The sequence below is a fragment of the Lytechinus variegatus genome, chromosome 7 (assembly GCF_018143015.1).
Source record: "Lytechinus variegatus isolate NC3 chromosome 7, Lvar_3.0, whole genome shotgun sequence".
NCBI classification, from domain to species: Eukaryota; Metazoa; Echinodermata; class Echinoidea; order Temnopleuroida; family Toxopneustidae; genus Lytechinus; species Lytechinus variegatus.
Window position 1 is genome coordinate 7,513,391 of NC_054746.1, and position 12,430 is coordinate 7,525,820.

At 34.2% G+C, this 12,430-nt stretch overlaps 1 protein-coding gene across 1 annotated transcript; it reads right to left on the bottom strand.

The window, feature by feature from the left end:
- Positions 1-3,068: 3,068 nt before the first annotated feature.
- On the bottom strand, positions 3,069-11,384 carry LOC121418340 (NPC intracellular cholesterol transporter 2 homolog a-like). Its single transcript, XM_041612153.1, has 4 exons — positions 11,064-11,384; positions 8,511-8,612; positions 7,281-7,456; positions 3,069-5,843 (listed from the first exon to the last, which is right to left on the bottom strand). Exons 1-4 carry the CDS (start codon positions 11,227-11,229, stop codon positions 5,757-5,759), a joined length of 531 nt encoding a protein of 176 aa, XP_041468087.1. The 5' UTR covers positions 11,230-11,384; the 3' UTR covers positions 3,069-5,756.
- Positions 11,385-12,430: the final 1,046 nt, after the last annotated feature.

Genomic DNA, 12,430 nt, shown 5'->3' on the forward strand with positions numbered 1-12,430 from the left:
CTGGGGCGGGAGCTACAGTTATGCTACTGGGAGGAGAAAAAATAGAAAGGAGAAAAGGGGGGGGGGAGGGAGAGAGAGAGAGGGGGGGGGGTGAAGTGCGCACAAAAATAAGGAAGGAAAATGGTCAGTAGTTTAGGTTGATAGAGGGTAGTTCACACAAGTCTGAAGTGCATTTAATAAAAAAGTGTTGTTGGATATTTTATCCGACAAAGTCGTTTTTCCAAAAGCTTTAAAAAGTTCCAAAAGGAAGGGCAGTTCTTAGCCAATCGAAATCGAGGAAAGTTGTCAGGTGACTCGAGTCTGATCATGGCCCTGGGAAGTGGTGGTGCTGAAGCACCCCCTAAAATTTCATTGGGGGTGCTGCCATTCTCCATTATTCAACACCTCTAGGTTTTCTGGAAGATGTGTACGAATTGACAAATTATAACTCAAATAACCTTCATTTTGTTGTGAAAACCCCTTTTATTTTTGATTTCTCGGGATCATTTTGACCTCCATTATGTTTTGGATTTTTTTTTTGTTGCTTTCCAGATTAAAATTGTCCCCACGGCCCTCGGTCTGTCCTGCCAGATAACAGTGAAACTGTCCCCAGAGGCTTATTCAAGTCCACCCCTGAAAAATGTTGATCTAAATAAATTTTAGAGAAAAATCAGACTAGCCTAACACTGAAAAATTCATCAAAATCGGATGTAAAATAAGAAAGTTATGACATTTTAAAGTTTCGCTATTTTGACGTGCAAATGAAACAGACGATGACGTCCCTCACTCACTATTTCTTCTGTTTTTTTATTGTTTGAATTATACAATATTTCGTTTTTTTTACAGATTTGTCAATAAGGACCAACTTGACTGAACCATATAGTATTAAACAATGCTAATGTCACATGTACAGGGAGGAATTAATCGTTGTTTCACTTGGCAATGAAGAGAAAATTAGAATATTTCATTTTTCATATAATAAAATACAAAAGAAATAGTGGGTGAATGACATCATCAGTCTCCTCATTTGCATACCGACCAGAATGTGCATATAGCTGTTTTGTGAAAATTAAGCGAAACTTTAAGATGTCCTAACTTTCTAATTTTTCATCCGATTTTGTTTCTCTTTTTATTCAAATCAAGTTTCTTTTGGGGTGGACTTGTCCTCAGAGAAAATCTCATAAACGATTCCCCGATTATATTCAGAAAAAACCTCTGTACACGCACAACCATTTTAAATATTTATTTTGTTTGACAGAGTAACCTTAATTTGAATCTGAATACGAATGGAATATGGCGGGAATCAAAAATGAAATCAACCTTTCCAATCTTCTATGGGGTCACGTTTGCTTATGATTACAGAGGAAGCACACCCTAATGTGAAAGTTGATATTTAAAGGTCAAGTCCACCTCAGAAAAATGTTGATGTGAATCAATAGAGAAAAATCAGACAAGCACAATGCTGAAAATTTCATCAAAATCGGATGTAAAATAAGAAAGTTATGACATTTCAAAGTTTCGCTTATTTTCAACAAAATAGTTATATGAACGAGCCAGTTACATCCAAATGAGAGAGTCGATGATGTCACTCACTCACTATTTCTTTTGTTTTTTATTGTTTGAATTATACAATATTTCAGTTTTTACGAATTTGACGATTAGGACCTCCTTGCCTGAAGCACAAAATGTTAAAATAATGGAATTCCACGTGTTCAGGGAGAAATGAAACTTCATTTCACATGACAATGACGAGAAAATAAAAATATTTCATATAATAAAGTACAAAAGAAATAGTGAGTGAATGATGTCATCAACTCTCTCATTTGGATGTAACTGGCTCGTTCATATAACTATTTTGTTGAAAATAAGCGAAACTTTAAAATGCCATAACTTTCTTATTTTACATCCGATTTTGATGAAATTTTCAGTGTTATGCTTGTTGAATTTTTCTCTTTTTATTCAAATCAAGTTTTTGTCGGAGTACAATTTGACAATAATCTTTCAAAGAACTAAAAAATGATATGGGTATTTAAACCTTATTTGAATTTGTGACGTCACACCTATGAGGGCCATAATCACCATTTTGAGATAATAATCTCATGAATTCCAGGGCCGTGATTCACGTGAAGTCTACCTTTCGGATAAACTGAATATTGACTCGGTATTCAACGAACTGAATAATAAGTATATATAATGATAATGTCTGTAAGTCCACGGTCCTGTCTGTCACGAAAAAATATATATTTTTTAATTCAGTAAAGGAACTTCAAATAATAGTCTTAAAGCATACTGCATTAAAAATCTCACGTACATGCAAGTGGTTTGCGATGGCATTCCATATCATCATGAATTACAAAGTCTTTAGAAAGTAAAACAGAGTAAAAGACAACTACCACAAACAGAAATGGAGAAAAAATAGCAAAAATGAGAATGAGGAAAACCAAATAACGTTTCATCCCTGCCTGGAATTATATACCACAAAAACTCAGCTGATAGCTTCTTTCGTTTAGATAATCATCAGTTTATCGAACGACTCATAAGTACAAAGTTCACTTATAATGTGTAGAATGTATATTTTAAGTGGACATTTTATTGCATGATGAAGACTTATACATTGTTGACATGTCTTTCGCAAGGAGTTCATTCATGTCGCTATGTATATAGGCAATATGTGAAATATTTTGATTTCACTTTGAACTTTATTATCCAAGGCAAATATAAGTAAACATTAAATTGACTATCAAAAGAAAGAAAAATGTGCGTAGTTCTAAATTTTTTAAGAGGGGATAGTGTGGCGTGTTTTTTTTTAATCAATGAATTGCTCGTCCATAAATAAACATTGATTTTAGTTACACGACAAATAAAAGGTCTGTGACTGGTAACCCAAAACACTAATGAGATCTGAAATCACTCTCTTTCTTCTCTTTATTTTTTTTGCAATAGTCACTCCCTCTCTGCTTCTTTCTTTTCCTTTCTCACATTTTCCTACTCTCTGTCTATACCACGCGTGATCGTTTTACACCAAAATTCAAATACTGAATGAATTCCAAGTCCGTATTAAGAGAAATGGGAAATGGTACATGACATGTTTAATCTTTTTATTTTCACCTGATATTCAATTATGTCCATGTCACAAAGCAATGCCGAAACGTGTCTTACAAAGCAATTTATACAAAGTGTACATTGGAAAAATCTAGAATAGAAAATACAGTGAATAATCCTGATCACTGATCACATAGAGCTACAGCGTGAAGAAATCAAAGTACAAGTTTTTATAGTAGCCTGTGAATACCATGCAAGCATTTTTATCACTCCTTTGAAAACAGCCGAATAAAAAAAGAAAAGAAAGAAATTAAGAACATGGGGAATGCATACATAATTACTTACATTTATATGAAAATGGCAAGTCATTCTATAAATAATGGGTCTGGTTGAAAATCCATCATTTTTTTCAGAACTGAACACAATACTGCTTCTGTCATCCAAATTCTGAATTCTGCTAATAAAGTGAATTACAAGGATTGTAGTTTTAAGGTGTTTTTTTTAAAGAACAGGAAAAGACATGTTTCATAAGACCAATGTAGATACAAACCAAGTAATAAATCTTGGTAGAAGAGAGTTTAAATATAAGGGATGTTTTAGAAGAATGTCTGAAGTTTTGTCTAAGTGTTGCGAGATTAAGTTAAAAAAAACAAAACAAAACAAAGGTTCATAAGGAGGGGGGGAGGGATAATGCTCCTGAACCAGTGGGATTTCATGCCTTTTATCAAAGTATTCAAAACATTAAGTACATGCATGTTCTAATGAATTGTTTCATAAGATTTAATTTCTCACTTTCCTTTTTCAACCCATGTTCAGGGGAGCGTTTCATGAAAGGACTTGTCGGACGTTTTATTCGACAAGTCCCATTTTATCCGACAGTTACCATAGTAACAGTACCTCTCAGCCAATCAACATCAGAGAAAGATATCAGATCTGACAACTTATTGGATGAAAATGTTGATGAAACACTCCCCAGGTATACATGTACATACACACAAAAAGACTTCGACCAGTCCTGAATTTGAAAGAAATCCTGAATAAAAAGAGCAGAAGGATGGCGGGGGGGGGGATCTCTGTATGATGACTTGAGTTGGGTGCTACAGGGAGACCAACAGCCGGAAGATGACAAGCACTTCACACCAAGGGATACTGATCTCATGCGGTTTCAACTCCAGATAACTCATTATGACCCACTTAATCACGGAATCGGACTTTGCAACAATCAGGTGAAGAAGATTAATTACAGGTTTGAACAATTAATCATTAAACCATCGAAACCGCCCACAACCAATGACAATCCTTGACCATTGTCTTTACAACGTGTGGACTTGGTACTGACGGAACAATTGATAATTACATGTAGATGGATATACTGTATGAGCCATCTATACCAGGGAATATTGCATGTACCCAAACTCATACCATAGCAGATGCAACAAATAAAATAGGATTTATATTAGATTTCAAGCAACCTTGGTACATGGATATGGATGAACATGTAAGTTCCGGAATGGGAAGGGGGGAGACTAGTACACTATAGGCACCCCGCCCCAATCACTGCCCACTCATCAGGACAAACCCCTAACCTCTATTCCCCAAATAAATCTCAATATCAAAATGAAGCTTTCCAAACTTTTTTTACATTGAAAAACATGAATGAGACATCACAAATTTTCTGAAACCATTACAGAACTAAACTTTTTTTCTCTTCCAAATATCAATAGAAAATGAGCACATCCACAGTATAAAGTAGAAAAATATGTCTTATGTTTTAGTATAAAAAACAACTCATGGGAAATCATTCCTCATTTTATTTTTCTTCACTTCATAATTTGTACACAACAAATGAAATAAGTAGAAGATATTTTGCGCTAACATCCTCCTGAGTGATCACTACATTAAAATTTATCAAACAATTTCTGCACTACAAACAGAAAAGAAGTACTTCAACAAGCATCACGATATAAAGCTCTAGTAGAATAAACATTGTATAATTATTTGCAGTTGATAAATAGTTACATACACATTTTAAATACACTGTCCCTAATTAATAACAATGACAATATCCACAGATTACAAAAAAAAAATGCAAGTTCATAATATAATAGTTCACCTACAGAATGTTAAATATTTAAGAAAGTTGAAGTCTTGATAAAACATGACCAACCTTCCTGAAATGCTTGCTTGTGTATGAAATGCTTGTTGATATTTGTATATTTTACAGAACGCAGATATGTATCAATGACATTAGCACGGTATATTGATAGCAAACAACATTGACGGAGAAAGATTGTCTTGAACTGGTCTTAGTGCTAGATGCAACATAAATCCCACACGATGGAAAACGTACAGATAGCCATTTTAGCTATAATATTTAGTAAAAATTTCAGATGAAAATCGAACATCTACACTCCATCATCATCCACAAAAACAACAGAAATTTTAATCACGGTTCAGATGGAACCTGAATATCTTAAGCAAAGATTTGTGATTAGTGATGTAGACTGGCTCTTTAATCATTTAAAAGAAAACACCATATCTTCAATAATTTTAAATCATACTGACTCATACCCAAGTCGATGTGATCCATTGAAGAAATCATAGATACTACCCCCCCAGAAAAGGATTAATGCAGATCTATTAATCACTTACATTAAAAGAGAAGAAAAAATATTGTGGGTAAAGATTGAAAAATGGGTCAGAACATCGATACTGGCCGGACCGGTATTGTATGGCTACGCAGACTTGATCTGGGCAGCAACATCCATACACAGCTCTTCTCCATTTGGACCTTCAAAGTACCAAAACACAGCCAGCGTCATCTATGAATCAGACGAAGAAATGAACATCAAAGTAGTTATTGGGGGCATGGACCTACTATAATAATAATAATAGCGGCATATTTTCCCAGGGTAGCCACTTCAGTTCCTAAAACTGTTATCCCAGTGGGCCCTGCTATTACTACCCCGGCTTTAGCATGACTTTACTATGACTGGACATCCAACAAATCCATTCCTTTGGACCATGGACCTACTTGGTGAGGGCATGTGCTATTCAAGAATGTTATTGCTTGCAGTTATGGGCTGATTCAGAACATGCTTTTTGTTTAACATTGACCGCCAATGATTTTTCTGCGGACATCGTCGGACTGGTGAAATATAGTACAAAAAGTTATTCAAGAAATTATAGTGTCATCTTACACTGTAAAATCCACCATTTAAGACCAAATGAAATTGTTAGAGATAAAACAAAACAAAAAATGTACAAAAAAAATCACAACATTCTTTGAGGCCTACTACTTCATCCTGGTTTAATGCATGAAGTAGTCTTTCTAGAGCCAAAATTTGTAACAAGAGAGCCCTGCACAAATAAAAACACAGTACAATGTAGAACAGAGGAATGATAATGCATTCAATAGCATATGAATTTGTTTTGTTTTGAAAAAACCCCACAAAAAACCACATTGGCAAGAAAACATTAACAATAAATAGTATGTACAAGAAAATGTACAACAAAGTATTAATATACAGAAGGATACCATATGTGTCAAAAAAGGATTCTAAGTGCTTAGAAACACAAAATATTAAGCACTACATAAAATAATTATCATCGTTACGTTGATTTTGTAAATGTTCATGAACATTGTTTGTGGAAATCTTGGGGAGACTTTAGGAAAAGATGGTTGCCCTACAACATTCTATTTTGCAAATTTTAGGGGCGGTTTGACTGTCATGATGGTCAAATCGCATGTCTCATTCTTCCAATTCCTACGCTGACTTGGATCAATCTAAAGGGAAGTTCACCCTGACACAAAGGATATAAAAGTTATTCAAATTTTAATCATTAATGGTTTGATACGTGATGTCATATGCGAGCATCTTTTCTACATGTTGTATGGTAAAAAAAATAAATGAAATGTCATTTTTCATTAAATTGAAAATGGTTTTTACTGTAACTTCAGTATATCAATAGACAAATTATTTCCCACCCATTTCTAAACAAAAGAAAACAAAAATAAGTCGTCACTTACCATTAAAAAAAAAAGAAATTTGTGCATTTTGTATTACATAACATATGGGGCAGATGCTCATTTATGACGTCACAAATCAAAAACTTTGAATTCTAATAACTTTCTTAATCTTTAATGGCTTTTCTTCAAACCCTCACCAATACTTTTTTACTATTTTTTCTGCTATTTTTACAACAAACTTCTTCAGGGTGAACTTCCCCTTTAAGGTTCAGTAAATAGGCCTACTTACCGAAGGGTACTCCTCTTTAACTTCTAGACTGTATTTGTATGCGTATGATTGTCCTACTACGGTGGGGCACTTGACATTGCAGCTACTGCATGCATCGTCGTTACTGATGGGGAACGGAACCTTCACGCCTGCTATCTGGCCATAAACCTCAGATTTGATTTGGGATGTTGCAACACCTACAACACAATGTTCAATAGATAGAATGCACACATAAGATATATTCATTCTCCACTACTGTAGTGTACACTTACCTGTTCAAAGGAAGGCCCCATTTCTGCACACCATACCGATCATATAAAAGCAATAACAGTTAACAAGGAAATTGCTCCAGAAGTAAAATCAGATTGTCTTGATCACATGACATTACTGATGGAGAATACAGCCTTCATGTCTGCAACATGTATTTGGCCATATACCTCAGGGCCCCGTCTTAAATAGACTTGCGATTGATCCAATAAATCGTAACTCTATGGAAATCCATCAGTGTCATAATTTTTTCTACAGGAAATTTGCATATGTCTTTTGTAAACAAAGGAAAACATACCAAATTGTCTAGAAATCAATGACTTTACGGATATACATTCACATCTCGAACAATTTTTTAACAAACATGTATTTCATATGTTGACTTTGCTGGCTTTCCATAGTTGCGATTGATCAGATTAATCGCAGCTCTTCTTAAAATCGGCCCGATGTGCCTTTGGATGTTGTGATAGCGTACATCTATATTATATATAATTGGTCAACAAATCTTACACACATCAGTGAGGAATATTCATTCTTTCATAAATCATAACCTTATACAGGAGGAGAAGTTTGCCTTGAAATCTGTTAGTAATACACAAACCATGATAAGGTTGGTGATTTTCATCAACTAATTTGCTCTGAGCCAATCAGATGCAAGGATTTTGGTAGCTTATAACAATGTGTTTCATGAAATACTCCCCAGGTTGTATTTGGAATGTCCTCAAAAGTAAAACATTTTCAGTCATAAGATGTCAGCACTTTGCCCTACCATACATCATATTTAATGCCACTTTTAGCTGTCAGGATATTAAAAAAAATAAACAGATTTAATATCATTTTATTTACGACCATTTGGAAACGAGTAGGGGCACTACTAAATTTTGGCAATGTCACCAAAATGGGGCAAGTTCAAAACACATTGAAACACCAAAATTTAATGAAACAATAAACTTAAATATTATGAATAGATACACTTTTACTTACGAGCTATGAAGTCAATCTCCACCGAGACATTTTTTCCTTTGATTAGAGGGCAGGGTGGCGCAGTACATCCCCCAACAGCAACCCTCGTCAGCTCAAATGTATCTGTAGAAAATAAGAAACAGGATAATCAAAGTGAAATTGTACCCCAAACATGCTATTCATCATGACAAGTTATTCTGAGCTAATTTATTAAGGACAGTGATTTTCCATTCAACAAGAAGCAGCCTTTTCTGTTTCTGAAAACCTGTAATTCCTTTTCAAACTTGAACTGAAATGGAAATTCCATTTTACATGTATAAAAGATAATGTTCACTACTTCACTTTACAGAAAAAACATGACTTCTGTTTTGAAAGGGTGAATTCAATAAATTTTCACATGAAAAGTAAAGAACAAAAAAATATTTTTCTTTGATTTACCTGTAAACAATAAAAAATTATTGTCCCAACATAAGTAGTGATTTTCTAAAAGGAAAAGTGCTTGTTTTTATGGACAAGTCCACCCCAACAAAAAGTTTATTTGAATAAAAAGAGAAAATCCAACAAGCACAACACTGAAAATTTCATCAAAATCGGATGTAAAATAGGAAAGTTATGACATTTTAAATTTTCGCTAAATTTCATAAAACAATTACATGCAAATCATGTTGGTATGCAATAAGAAGGCTGATGCCATCCACTCACTATTTTCTTTGTATCTTATTATATGAAATTTTTCAATTTTCTCCTTGCCAAGTGAAACAATAATTACTTCCTCCCTGAACATATTCAATTAACATTGTTCAGTCAAGTTGGTCCTTATCTAATTATACTTTATACTTATATTTGTATTTATGTATTTTTGTGTATTTCAAAGAGGTGTGAAATAAGTGAATCTGAATCTGAAATCTGTAAAAAAAACAGAAATATTGTATAATTCAATCAATAAAAAAACAAAAGAAATAGTGAGTGAGGGACATCATTGTCAGCCTCATTTTCATGTCACTGAGTTGTGTATATCACTATTTAGTGAAAAATAAGCGACACTTTAAAATGTCATAACTTTATTACATCTAATTTTGATGAAATTTTCAGCGTTATGCTAGTTTGATTTTTCTCAATTTATTCAAATCAACATTTTTCTGGGTGGACATGTACTTGGTAACATAATCATTGCAGTATGAATGCATAAAGTGAATTAGTGTGTTAACACTTAATCAGAATGTTGGCTAGATTAGAGTACCGGTAGTCCAAGTCTTGAGGCACTGATTACCGTACAATGCTGTTGATAGTTGGTGCGTATTGGCCTAAAACATGCATACTTTCTATCATGTTGGCAATGAACAAGGGACGATCCCATATTTGGACTTACATGTAATCATTTCATGAAACATACAAACTACATCAGTCCTTCACGTTTATAATTTTGTGGAGCTCAATAAATCGCTCTCCTTATTTTTTTGAGGAGCTCAATTGAGCTTCTCAAAATCGCTCTCCGTGAGGAGCTCAAATCAATTCATTACCATACATGTATGATAAATTGTAGATTTTTCTTAAAATTTTATATATGCAATAGCTGTGTTAGCTATTAATTAATCTGTGGTGAAACTAGGCCTGGGTCAAGTCAATACGTTTACAAGATGTCATACGCGCTCCTGCATGTAGACTTCCATGGTGTTGCCATGAATATCTACATGATATGGGACTACATGGGACTGCAATATTGACCGAGTTTAATGTGGGATGTTTTTCGGGTAAAATTTTGATGGAGTCGTAATTAGTAACCATTAAGCTAACAAATAAATCAGAATCTTTGCTGTATTTCATAGGACCTTTAAAAAAAATGTGTTCCAAGAATAAACTTCCAATGGTGGAGAGGAATTTACAACAAAAATTAAGTAAACAATTAAATGGTAATATTTTTGCTAACTGTTCTACTAAGAATTAAAAAATTTGTTGAATTTTTTAAAAAAGGCATCACTTTTTGTTTCAATAGAATAGGCCTAAATTTAGTTCATTTTGTTTACCGTACTGGTATATTGTTTTAATTCAATAAGAATACTTGATGAACGTTGATTTTTAAGTTTTTCTAATGTTTATAACTGGATTTGAAGACTGAAGTTCGAAATTGCTATCCACTTTTGACAAAATATTGAAGCAATTGAAATCAGTGATTTTCATTTTTTCTAATCCAGAAATTTGAAGAAAAAATTGTTGAGGGAAGAAAAATATTTAAGGCCTTAACGACGAGTTATTCCAATATATTATTCATGACAAATAGAAACTCAGAAAAGCCAAAAGGCAGTCCCCCCCCCCCTCCTCTCTCTCTGACTCTGGTAAAAAAAGTTCTAACCTCTTTTACTTTTATTTTTTAATCATTTTCACTTAAACATGTTAAAGGAATAAAGCTTTCAGGTGGCTTGGCTTAACTTAACTTAAGTTAAAACATCTTTTTTAACTATCTTTTCTAAGTCATGTAAGTTGACTTCAATTTTATAACTAAGCTAAGTTTAGGTGGCCTATTGATTAATTTAAAGTAGCCTAAAGGTTGTAAATAGATAAAATAGATCTACTCACCTGTCGCTTTACTGCAATTGTGGAAAATAGGAGGACCGCCGAGCTTTTTTGAACTCGATTTTATCAAAGTTGCAGGTTCCAAATCATACATTGAAATGGTCCTGGATTCTGCTAGACAGAAAAAGGCAAATGCCAGGCAAATAAACATGAAGATTGTCTTGGTCATCGTGTGTAGATCGTCCTCAGGAAGTGAAGGAAAGAAAGAGTGGTGAAAAAGAATTCAAGAAAGTCACAAGAATTGATATTTTTCTCTGTTAAATAGTGTTAACTGACCCTCTCAAGATGACTTCGTTGGCCGCAATGCAATGGGATCACTGGACTATTGGGCCGACTACATAACGCACAGTACATGCAGTGTACGTACACGGCTCATGATCTCGTGATACTTGTGAATGAAATAACCAATCAATACCTGTACTGGTATATCAGGCCGCGCAAGACAGTAAAAATTGATTGAATATAAAATATATATCCAACAAAAATTGCAAAATGCTATTTTTCGATGGATATGGGATGAGGGGGGGGGGGGGGTTGGGACTGGGGGCTGCGAAATTGATGAAGCCCTGTGCAGACTTTCTTTATCAGAGTTTGGAACCCTTTTTGTACGCAGGAAGGTGGTTACAATTAAGGGTTCACCCGGGGGTTCACCCCTTAAATTTCTTCGACCCCCCTTTGTTGCTTGTCAAATATTTTTTTGGATATGGAACGACCTTTAATTTTTTTGAAAACCTTTTCATTTTTTATTGGTTGCGGAGCAAAAAAAAGGGGGGGGGGGTGAGAAAGAAAAAAAGAAGGAAAAAGATAAAAGCCGAAAAGAGAAGAGGAAAATAAGAGGAGGAAGACGAGTGAATAGAACAAGGTGAGGGGACGACTTTAAAAAAAAAAAAATCTTTCATGTCACTATATGAATTTTTCGCTCGCGCTTCGCGCTCGCATTGCCTGTTCCATGAGATACATATCTTTTTCAATATAGGCTGACATTGAGGTTAAAATAGGCCCTATCAAGTTTTGAAGTCAATGTAGGCCTAATATTTTAGCTCGAATATCAAACTTTCATTATTTTTTATATATACAAATTGATTTTGTCAACAACTCTATATTCCTTTTCAGATGTGACTTTTAAAACGTTGGCATATCAGCTAGTGCTGCTCGCTCGGATTGGTGAGTTTATTAAGTGTGATCCACATCCACTTCGCAGTTTAGTATACACACTGCTCGAAATAGTGCTTAACTCTTAAAGGGGAAGTTCACCCTGAAGAAAACTTTGTTGTAAAAATAGCAAAAAAAATAGTAAAAAATATTGGTGAAGGTTTGAGGAAAATCTGTTAAAGAGTAAGAAAGTTATTACAGTTCAAAATTTGGGATTT